Consider the following 12,446-nt stretch of genomic DNA (forward strand, 5'->3'; position numbering starts at 1 on the left):
CTTACTTTAGAATTTTCACTTATGCCACCAATCCTTCCTTTCATCCCTGTCACCCTGCTACTTCACCACATCGCTTTCCTTCTTCATTCATTATTTTGTATTCAGGGAAGGCTTTGTCTTTTACTGTCGTAGCATCTTTTTAGTAATTACTTGAATACTTCTGTGAATCTGCATTACTTCATAAATATGTGTTCCTTTTATATAAGTTAAAACATTTTAATGTAAATTCTTTTTTTTTTTCCTCTTGAAACAGGAGATACTCCTTTAGATTGAAAATATTGCTAGGGCAAAAAATTATATTTTTTGTTTGTCTATTACACAGAGCCTTGTTTAGCAGTGTTGTGGATGTATTGTAGCCCTGCATGCTTAATTGAAATCCTCCAGTGAAGTTATAGTTATTAACTCAATCTTTTACCTTTAAGATACATAGCTGTGGGAGAAGCAAGGGTAACTATGGTATCTTTGTCCTCAAAGATACTAGGGAGATCTATAATTAGGACAAAATATTGCAGCTTCATATCCAGGTTAATGGGTGAGTTATATTTGCCTAAATAACTTATATGTTATTCATTGTATTATTACAACAAAATTTATATTTTGGAAGAGGTTTTCTATGGTTCTGAATTTATTTTCTTTGCTTTTAAAGTATTATAAGAATTTAATGGCTTTCTTCCAGGTTACTCACTGAGTTAGGAGAGACACTTTGCATGTAAGGATGCAAAGCATATTTTCTTTATACTTATCTCTGTTTTGAGGTTTATCAGGCACTTACATTACTGTTAGCTTAAAATTAACAGTTTTTAAATTACTGTTAGCTTAAATATTATACCTAACCTGTCGAGTTAGTGTGGCTAAGTACACCAAGGATGTTTTGATTTTCTAAGAGCTAGATATGTTTGTGGATACTGCTTTTACTTAAAAATTTAAAAAATTTTCCTGATTTATAAAAGGAAGGCAGTGGAACTTAATTTCAGTGGAATACAGAATAGTCAAGGACGGGAGGATAATGAGTTATGGTAAAAGGAGAGAAAAAAGGCTTAGAGAACAGATAATTTATTTTTGGTATATTAAAGAAGCATTTCCCACTTTTTCAATCTCATGCTCACCAAGAAGGCAATTAAATCTATTTTTAGGAGTTGATGAGATAATTACAAATAAAACGCTATCTGTTATAAATATAGGTGGTGCTCACTATAAAATCAACAGACTTAGAAATGACCCAGAAGTGTACTGCCCTTACCTCTAGGCTCCTCTGATGTAGGAACCATTTAAGGATCTCATCAGGGTTACAAGCTAGAGAAAAGTAAAAATCTAGATGGAGAAATAATTCTGGATTTTAACCTCGGTAAGAGATTCCCAGCCAAAACTGGCTTGCCTCCATAGCCATCCAGGTGAAGCAAAATATCCTCCCTTACATTACATTATTTTATTTCTTCTTCAGCTTTTTATCCAGGTCAACAATTCTTTGAGCTTTCAGCATCTTGATTTAAAAGTGCCAGTGATTCTGATGGTGTAAGTAGTTTAGTCACTCACATATTAGCATGACTTAGTTGAATCAGATTCTTTTGTCTTAAGAATCTGATCGGCAGTACTGAGAGAACTATAGCTTTTATAGGGTCATTATTTTTTAAATTGTGATGAGAGAAGGTATCTAATTTTGGAACATGGAAAACTGTAGGGGTGAAAAGGTTTGGGTAGAATTGCTCTGATACAGTTGAGGGCAGATTGGGACATTGTGCTGCCTGGAGACCTGAAAAGAGGGCATACTAGTGATTGGGAAGAGCATAAAGAAATAATAGTGTGGAAAGATACCAAAGACAGATTTTTGCCCATTTCAAAATTTAGCTGAAAATATGCCCTTTTTATCTTCTCTCTCCTGCTTTGCATAGCTTTTTCCCATAAAACTCCAAACTTGGCTTAGTGACACTTAGGGTAGTTCATCTACATTATGGGTGAGAAAGTTTCTGTAGGCCAGTCTCTGAAGGACTTGATATTAATACCATTATTTCTAACAGAGAAGATGTGTTCTTCCTTTCATGTAATATTTGGAATATAACTAGTCTGACCTGCCTGTCACTTTATAATACTGGTAATCATAAAACAGTATACCTTGCCTTCAGGGTTGGCCTCTTCTAGTTGTAGCAATTTAGCATACTGTCAAAGGTCTTTTCCTTTGGTGCTCTAATCTGTGTTGCTGGTTCAATTCCTGGGATCTTGAACAGATACTCTTTTACACTGATGCTGTAGAGATGAGGTTGCAGGTGTGACTAGAACAGCATGTACCATATTTAGATCATCAGTTCTGGTTCCATTGATGACTTGAGTGGACTTAAGCAAATAATTAAACCTGCCTGGGACCGAGTTTTCTTTTTTTCCAAACCAAAGTAATAGTTGCCTCATTTTTCTTATAGTTTGGGAATATTAAATGAAATAATAGTTATCAAAAAGTTTAAAAAATATAAAGCACAATGTGAATAGTTATTTCTAATAGTAATATAAAAAGATGTTTTAAACTGTGTTAGTTTCTTTTTTTCTGAGCAATGTTCATACTCTATATCTGAAGGGTTTTGTATACTTTTTCTCTTAATGGAAAGCGAGAAATGTATATCTTCTTGAGCATCCAAATAAGAAAGTTGAAATCATGTTTGTTTAGATAAATTAACTTTGAAGATTCCTTGGAAGAACCTTTATGGCGAAGCTGTTGTTGCAACTCTAGAGGGATTATACCTGCTTGTTGTCCCAGGAGCAAGTAAGTTATTTTAGGTTATAACCATTCAGTAAAGTCATAGTAAAATTAAATTGTTACTTTGGTTAAATATTTTAATATGTTTAGTAAAACAGAACATAATTTAAATAAACTAATCATACTCATATATATACACACATACATGCATTTTACATATACATACATAGCCACATTTTATATAAAGTATTTTATATTGTTGTTGGAAAGAGTAATTTCAACCATTTGTGAAATTTATTATATTCTCTGTGAATAATTATTTTACAACTAAGTCTTCTGTTGAGATGCATTAGACAGATTTACTTTTGAGAATGAAAGTAAATAAATTTTAAAAAATGTACTGTCATGTTAATCTACAGATTGGAAATTTTTTTCCCATTTTGTTGCTTCTGATTTTGAGTGAATGTTCTTTCAAAAGCATGTATAAAGTAGGTAATTTTCTCATTATACATTATAGTATTTTAATTTTCAATGAATGTTTTAAAGTAGTGATGTTTTTCAAAGTAATATCTTTCACTATTAATTTTATTAATTTTTTTTCAGTTTGAGATCAATATAATGTTAAGAAAAGTTCAGATATTTTAGGGAAAAGTTACTTGTTTTATCAACCATAAAAGACAGTTTGTATTTTTATAACTTGTTTTCCAGTCTTTACTGTATACATGCTTGATTTAACATAGCATTTATCACATTATATATGTAACATGGATCCAGCTTCTTTGCTTAGTATGTGTATATATATTTTTTCCAAACTTAACTTATTTTTAATTGAAGGAAAATTGCTTCACAATGTTGTGTTGGCCACTGCCATACATCAGCATGAGTCAGCCATAGGTATACATGTGTCCCCTTCCTTTTTAACCTCTCTCCTACCTCCCACCCCTCTAGGTTACAGAGTGCTGGTTTGAGTTCCCTGAGTCACACAGCAAATTCCCACTGGTTATCTATTTTGCACATGGTAGTGTATCTGCTTCCATGTTGCTCTCTCTGTTCATCCCACCCTCTGCTTTCCCCCACCCATGTCTGTAGGTCTGTTTTCTATGTTGGCATGTCCACTGTTGCTCCGAATAGGTTCATCAGTACCATCTTTCTAGATTCCATGTACATGTATTAATATAAGGTATTTGTTTTTCTCTTTCTGACTTAAGTTCCCTCTGTATAATAGGCTCTAGGTTCATCCATCTCATTAGAACTAACTCAAATGTGTTCCTTTTTATGGCTGGGTAATATTCCACTGTATTTATATACCATGACTTCTTTATCCATTCATCTGATGATGGACATCTAGGTTGCTTCCCTGTCCTAGCTAAATAGGGCTGTAGTGAACATTGGGGTACGTGTGCCTTTTTCAATTTTGGTTTCCTCAGGGTGTATGCCAAGCAGTGGGGTTTGCTGGGTTATGTTGTAGTTCTACTCCCAGTTTTTTTGAGGCATCTCCATAGTGTCTTCCATAGTGCCTGCATCAGTTTACATTCCCACCAACAGTGCAAAAGGGCTATTTTTGATGAAATATGAAAACCACAGTTTCCATGGTGATAGTGACAATTTTGAAAGGCTATATGATATTTTATTATGGACTGCCAACTGGTTTTTGCTGTTACAGTGAACATTATAACTCATCCTCCTTATAGATATCTTTCTCATTTTGTGTTTTTTCCTTAGGTACGTGATCAGAAATGAGATTACTAAATTAAAAGGATATGATTTTGTGTATTTTATGATTGTTGATACATGTTCTTGAATTACTTTCTCAAAGTCTTTTTTTAAATCAATCTTACACTGATACCAGCTGATATTGGATTTTACATGTTTTTGTAGTTACTCAAAATTTTACCACTCAGATCTAATAACTGGAAATTTTTGGATGTTTTTTCTGCCTTCTCTTTGTTTTTCCCTTTTACCTTCCTACTCACCCTTTCCCCCAATCATCCTTTTTCCTGTATTCTTTCTCCCTTTAATTCCTTTCCTTCCTTCCTTTTCCTTTTGATGTGAACTTTGTAAGTAGATAGGAATCATTTATGTAAACTTTTTGTAAAGCCAATCTAAAGAATATAAATGTTTTTTGCTTACAAAGATTACCTGTTACACATACACACAATATTATAATGAGGCTGAACTTTGCTTATTTATTTATTATTGCCTTTCTTGATATGTGAATTAACTATATACATATTTTAGGTATTAAATATGATGCTGAAAAGGAAGAAAAATCCTTGCAAGATATTAAACAGAGAGAGTTATCCCGAATTGAAGAAGCCCTTCAAAAAGCAGCAGAGAAAGGTACAATATGTTTATGTTTTAGAAAAATGTACATATACCTATGTTTTAGATACATTTAATATTCTGTAAAGAGGATTCTTTCATAAGCCTTCATAAGCTATTGTTCCAAAGAATCTTTTAATATCATATCTCATAATATTGATTGTAAAGATTTTAATGACACATTTAGGAATCATTGCCTTTGTGATTATTTTATCTCACTGCCAGTTAAATTTTCTTACTTTTCTTAACCAGTCATATCTACTATGCTACTTTATGGAGACTTCCCAAATTCTTTGAGTTCTTGTAGTCCTGTTTGTTTTTGCCAAAGGTTAATGGTTTCTTTGTCTATATTTTCACCTGTGTTGTTGAAAGATAATAAAGTTCAGCATATTAATATAGTGAAGTAATGTTTAGAGGAAATGGTGCTGTAATTCTTTTCCTTGCTATATCTTTTCATATTATACAGGATAATTGTTAAAAATTGGTTTTTCAGATTTCAACATTTTAACATCTTAAGTTTTAATATTTTGTTTTTATCTAAAAATAAATCTGGTGACTGTTTTAATTTGGTTTATGGAGCAAGAATAAGGATAGGATAAAACCGAGTAGTCTGTAGGATGGTGAGTTGAAGGCATTTCCAAGCCTTTCCAAGTTTGTTTTTCTCTTTCAAGGCAAATCATACTCTGATTGCTGGTTGGCGTATGAAAATTAATGGCATTTTACATCATTTTTGCATCATTTGGTAGCATGTTTATATATTTCTATGATGGAAGAAGATGGTACTAGAAATGCCTAAGGCATTTCTCTTTGGTCTCTCTTTAAAGATATGGCCAATGTTAGAAATGATAGAAATTATTTTTAGATACTATAATAAGATGCTTAAGCTGCTGATGTTTAATTAAATCAAGAGAAATCTCTCTTAAAAATAGCTTGTTTATTAAAATTCTTTGTCAAAGATTCTAATTCTTTTTTCCCTGGCTGTTTTTCCCTTATTCAGAATTACTGATTCTTTTACAGAAAAGTACTAAAATATTTCAGATACAGAGGCTGTTTTTAATGGTAGAAAAATTTAAAAGTCTAAACATTTTTTTCCTTTCTCTTTTCATATTTAACTGTATCTTATATTTCCGCTGAAACTTAAGGATCTGTATTTCCATGAAAATGGTTTTGTTAATTTCTGTCACTTTTATCTGCCAAACAAAGCAAAGTGGTCATGGTTTTGTTTTATGCCAATTCAGTGTGAATATTTCTTTTTACTTAATATTGGTTAATTAGAAATAGTTTTATTAATTTTAATATGAGGAAAAAGGCTTAGAGAGCACTAGAATTTAATTTCTTCCTTAAATCAGTTCAGATTAAATCTGTTTGTTAATACACATACATATAATTGTATGTAGTCATCAATTGGTATATGTATGGTTGGATATATTGCTGTTACATGTAATTATATACTTTTAATTTATAATATATATAATTTATATTTTCCCTCTTGAGAAACAAACCCCAAACTCATTTTTTTCTTTTTTTTGGAATAGAAATAACTGTGATTGCTTTCAAAATATTTTAGTGTTTCCAGTGAACTATAAGAGAAAGCATGGTATATACTCTCTCCGTTTTAGTAGTTGACAGCTTAATCAGCAAAATGATAGTTTGCTATACATTTTGTATTAAGTGCTTGTGAATTTTGACTACTGCTACTGCTAAGTCACTGGGTTGTTAATACTTTGGAAACTTATTTTTGGGTCTGGCAGAGAGATTGTTACGGATGATTTGATAAATCTATAGAGCATCAACATCTGTAGTACTAAGCTTGTGTAAATGGGGCTGTTAAGCTTATAAATAATCATTATATTGTAGCTTCTTGGATGATAAGTTTAATTTTTGTTAGTATAGAACTAAGATTCAGAAATTGAAACTCAGTTTCATTAACATTATTAGATTTGTCAACAAAATGCTCCAAGTATAAAAGAGATAAATTCAGAAGTTGGGAAATATGTTGATAGAGATTTTTTTTCTCAATTATTAAGAAATACATTTAGTCATTTTGACTGCATTTAAGTACTTTCTCTAGTTTATATGAATATAGACCCTATCTTCATATAATGTTGTTCATGTGAATGATTAAAGACAACCCTGGCCTTTATATGCTTTCCATTTCATCATTTTTAATTAACAGTTTTGACTTGATTACTATACTTTATTTTTTTTTACTTATTATTTTCCCACTTATTTCTTGAGTTTGAAAGCACAAAAGTACTATTGCTTATATATGGAGACTCAGAGATAAGGAGAGAAAATGATTTAACTATAAGCAGCAGTTGATAAAAATGAAAATAGAGTTTTTAGTCTGATCTGCTTTAAAGATGTACTTTTACTCAGTTTGTTTCATTTGATAAAATAGAGTGCCTGCCCACTATTATGTGGGAAAAAAAGAAAATTGAAATACAAGTTCATTTCTAGAGAGCTTGCTTAACTGTCAAAATAAATTTCTTGATATTTTTCTTCTTTTATTTCATTGTACTAAATTTATTTTTTTGGAAAGGCTATTGTAAAGTAAAGGGTAATATTAAATTCCTAGTAAAATCAAAAGATTTTCAAATGCTATATAGATTCTATATTTTAAAATATTAATTTATCAAAACTCTTAAAATTTTAGAGTTAACGTTAACTCTGAAATCAAATAGTTTTTCCAAAAAGATTTATGAAAAATGTCAGTTTCTTGTTTCACCCTTCTCTACCCTTTCAACTCACTCCTTAGAGGGAGCCATCATTTTAGAAATAGTAACATTCTGTGGTTATCTAATTTATTAATGTAAGGCACTATCTTGTATTTCCTTCCACAGTAGTCAAGGAATTTACCTCTCTTACCATCTTCCTTCATCCTCAGTTCCTCTTTCTATCTTCTCATAATATGGTCGTATCATAATTTTTGGCCAATTATGAGTCAAAATTTACATTACTGTGACAAAATAATTACTGTTCACTGGATGGGTCAGATAATATACTGTGATTATATTTCCTCTGCACCAGCCTTTTGTTTTTCTTTCTTAAATTTGTAAATGCTTCTTTCCTTCTGTTTAAATTTACCTTAAATTCTTTTGTGTGCTACATGAAATCTATCAATCATATGGCTCTCAGTGTTATTTTGCAGTTGTCCAAACACATCTGTTGTCCTCTCCCTGTCCCCCTTGCCCTCTTGAAGAGCAGTTTTTTTGGTTGTGTTTTGTTTGTTTGTTTGTTTTAGTTCTGCTATATAATTGTCATCCTAGAACTGATCTTCACTGCTCTTCTGTTTTTAATTCATTGAGTCCCTTGCCTTTTGTTCTTAGTTTTGTTCCTTTGTTTAGCTGAAGCATTTCTGATAGCTTTTAAGAAAGGATGCACTGGATATAATTTTTAAGATCCTTTCAAGTCTGAAAGTTTTGTAATTTATTTCCACACTTGTTTGATTTGGCTGGGGATAGAATATTGAGTTTAACATTAGAATTTTAAGGGTAAAAATCTTTTAACTTCCAGGTACTTTTGAGAAGTCTGCTGCCAGTCTGTTGAACACATTGTTGTAAACACAAAAATTAGAAAATTCCTGTAGCCTACTGTCAGAGACCTCATGTATGGTAATAGACAGGAGAGGGTGTTGAGTCTCATTAATGAGATGCAGTTAGAGTATTACAGAAGTTCCTAAAGGGCTTATCATGTTCAGCCAGAGATCGGGGTGGACACTCTGAAGGTCTGTATTTCAGCTGAGTATGCAGAAGGGAGAGAGGGCGTTCTAGGTTAAGGCGATAGTGAAATGAAAAAGTGTAGAGCATGTATGGGGAACTGCTAAGAATTTGGGACTTTGATAGTGTAGCTGGAGGGGAGTTGGAAAACTAAGTTTATATCGGTTTTGAGAAATTTGAATACCATGATGGTGATGATGATAATGATAGCAGCTAACATTTATTGAGAATTTACTGTTTGCGGGTCACTCTTCAAAGTGGTTAATATCAGCTGACTCATTTAATAGTCATAATTCTATGCTTTAATGGCTTTTATTGTTCCCATTTTATAGTTGAGGAAGCTGGAAGTTAAATAGCTTGTTCTAGGTTATGCTGTTAGAAAATGATAGAGCTAGAATTTGAACTCAGTCTGGCTCTTGACTGCGTTATAATGGACTTTGATCGATAGTCAGTGAGACAGTCAGGAAGTTACTTTTTCTTTAAAAATCTGGAGAGTGATTTGATCATGGCTGTGTTTGGGTAGTGGTATATAAGCTGGATTTGGGGAGCAAAATGGAAGATGGTGTTACCTAACCATCACTAACAAGAATGAATAGAAAGGATTCAGATAGTGTGTCTTTGAAGGGAACATGATACTAAAGTAAGATGAATTCATTTCAGTTAACCCTAAAATTAGCATAAATATTGCAGCAGTGTTTCCTTCTGAAAATGAACAAATGGTGGGCAGAAAGGGAACCAAATGAGCAGATTTTTACTCTCTTTGAAAATTGGGTAAATCAATGAGACATTAGCCATAGTTGATATTTGTCTGTTTTGGTTAACTTGAAATTATTAATTGTTATAATTTTAATTATTAAGAGTTTTTGTTTTAATATATGAAAACAGAGCCTGTCTGTTGAAAGAATGGAAATGGTGTCACTTGAGAATATTTCCGTAGAAGTAAGTTGTTTTAGTGTCACTGGATTTTACTTGTTCTGTTATCTGATGTCTAATTCTTTGAACTGAGTTCAGATGTATTTTACATGTGAAATTAAAGATGTCTTAAAATGCTTTGCATTTTGGTTATTGCTGCCGTGCGGATGCAGGCGCACATTCAGGGGAGTTCATATATGGCTTGGAAAACTTTGTTTACAAGGACATAAAGCCTGGTGGGTATGCACGGTTAATTATACTGAGCTACATACAAAATTATATTCTTATCCATGCTTGTGCTTTTAATGGAGTTTATATGGCATGTCATCCTTTTAGAAAATATGGAAATGTAATTCATGTTTTTCCCCTTCACTGTCATTTCGTTTCTCCATCTTCTGCAGCCATTTATTCACTCACCAAATGCTTAATGTCTTCTAGTAGGAAGACTATGCTGGATGCTCAGTGTTCGTGGGGTGAAACAGACCCAGCCCACTGCCTTATGCAGTTTACAGTTTGATCTGTGGATAACTTCCAAATCTGGACTGCCTTTTTGACTTCGTTCAATAGTATAGTAGTTTTTCAATTAAACGATTTCTCTTCTGTAGCAGTGGTTCTCAAACTTGTAAAAAGCAGTAAAATGGAACCTTTATTTTTTGGAGTGAGACTTTATTTAGGACCTTGATAAAAGATGTTTCCCTGACTTTCTTCTCCTGTCCTCCCTGATTTGCTTCATCTGTGTAGCAGCTTTGCAGCACATGTAGACTACTGTCCTGGACAGTCTCACAAAAAAGGCAGATTTGAAGGCTGACTGTTTTAGGATTTACAGTAGGATTTTTTTGTATCTTAGGAAGTTTACCAAGCACATTAAAATAATAATTTCTAATATTTTAAACAATATTTAAATACTAAAATATTTTAAATATATTTATCTATAACTTCTCAGGAACTTGTTATATTAACTTAGTCACACTTAAAATTTGTTTCGATTAAGTGGCAGGCAATTGGCATCTCTATTTCAAGATATAAACCACAATAAGCATTATGATAGAATTACTTTTGCTGCTAGAAACTTCTTTCATTTTTAGGTTCATTATGACAAATGGAAGGATGAGTTGCATGGCAAATTTCATAGCATGAATGAAATTATCCTGAAAGGAGTTTCTCTTTGAACAAATCTGCCCCTTGAGTAAGAGTGACTGACTCTTGTCTTAGAGTCACTTTGTTTAATATAAAAGATAACTCATGGTTCACTGTCCAATTTTGTGGGTTATAATGGAACCAACTTCTGTAGACTGCCAGGGGCAATGTTTTCTGATCTTACTAAGTGCAGCCTGCCTCCAGGATACAAATGAGTTCTAGTGGCCTATTTAAATATGTAAAAAAAATCACTGGGCAGCAAGCAGTGCTTAAAAAACAAAACAAAACAGACAGAGGTCACTCTAAAGTAAAACTTCATGATTCAGAGTTTCTTTTTATTCCAAAAATGTGTATTAGCCTGGATTAAAAAAACAAAACCAAAAAACTAAACTTGGCCTAGAATTTGATGATTCTGAAATGAGAACAGTTAATTTTGTTGAAGATGTCTTTTGTTTAGTTGCCCTGGACTTCATGTGTTCTTTACAATGCTTTCATTTTTTCAGTTCCTGAGTGTATATTTGTTGTTGTTCAGTCGCTCAGTTGTGTCTGATTCTTTGAGAGTGTATATTTACTCATTAAAAATTTTTTTTCTGGAGCAATGATTTTCAAAAAGTCAAAACTATTTTCATAATAATTCTAAGACGTTATTTTTTTTCCCCACTGTATTGACATTGGTACTGATGGTGCAAAAGCAATGTTGTGTAAGATTGCTGGCTGCCTTCCCATGATTTAAGGCAGTGGCACCAAACTCTACTGCCAGGAGCTATTGTATTGTTCCCTGCCAGTCACGCACAGTAAAAACCAAAATAGAATGGAAGAAGCAGCAATTTTGCTTAAGAAAACCATTGATGAAATAGAAACCATTTAATTTTAATAGATTACAGCTCTTGAGTATATGTGTCTTTGTCATTTTGTGACAAAAGAGGAAGCTTACATGTTGCACTTCTGTAGACTGAAGGAGGATAATTGTCTCAAGGGAACATACTTGTGCAGTTGTTTGGGTTTTCTGATCTTACTAGTTGAACTAGTGGAACTAGTTGCTTTTTTCATGGGAAGCCATTTTACTTCAAAGAATGGCTGACAGACGATTATTACTCAGATTTGGGTGTTTGGTAGACATTTCAACAACACAGCTTTAAGAAAAAAGAACTGACACTGTTTGTTACCAGCAATAAGATTTGAGCTTTTGAACAAAAATTAGAATTTTGGGGAATTTGTATTTGCTACTTTGAGCTTCACAGCTTCCCATACTCAAAGACTTTTCTGATGAGATTTTTGGTGGTATTAACAATGTGATTTTTCATATTAAAAAATAAAATGACTCCGCATTTATAAGATCTGTATAATTCAATGAAGCAGTATTTCTGTATTATAAAAGTGTGGTAAAATATTATGAATGTATTAAAGTGCACAGTAGACCGGCTTTAATTTAGACGAAAAATTGACGGATAGTTTCAGATTCCAAGGTACAGCTTTAAGAAGCTATCACTGGTTGAGTTTGATGTAGTATCCATAATTACATGAAAAGATGGTCATATGCAAAAGATGAAGATGTTCCTCCTGTTTCCTATTACATTTCTGTAATTAGGTCAGATTTTCCTCACATACTCCAACCTAAACAATAGATCCTAAAAGAGCAAAGGCAAAAGCAGGTATTTGTATCCAGCAGTCTC

At 32.5% G+C, this 12,446-nt stretch overlaps 1 protein-coding gene across 5 annotated transcripts in view; it reads left to right on the forward strand.

The window, feature by feature from the left end:
- VPS13C (vacuolar protein sorting 13 homolog C) overlaps positions 1-12,446 on the forward strand; it is a 181,463-nt gene that overhangs the window by 14,135 nt on the left and 154,882 nt on the right. For 3 of the 5 annotated variants that reach the window (XR_011568837.1, XM_070797479.1, XM_019968742.2), the window contains exons 4-5: positions 2,654-2,749; positions 4,922-5,023. Coding sequence is in view for 4 of the 5 variants with exons in the window: in XM_070797479.1 (XP_070653580.1) it covers positions 2,654-2,749; positions 4,922-5,023 (198 nt within the window). In the remaining variant the exon portion in view is untranslated. Of the gene's footprint in view, positions 1-2,653; positions 2,750-4,921; positions 5,024-9,809; positions 9,873-12,446 lie in introns of all 5 variants that reach the window. The other 2 variants (XM_070797480.1, XM_070797481.1) reach the window with 1 other exon arrangement.

The sequence above is a fragment of the Bos indicus genome, chromosome 10, assembly GCF_029378745.1.
Source record: "Bos indicus isolate NIAB-ARS_2022 breed Sahiwal x Tharparkar chromosome 10, NIAB-ARS_B.indTharparkar_mat_pri_1.0, whole genome shotgun sequence".
In the NCBI taxonomy this organism is placed as follows: domain Eukaryota; kingdom Metazoa; phylum Chordata; class Mammalia; order Artiodactyla; family Bovidae; genus Bos; species Bos indicus.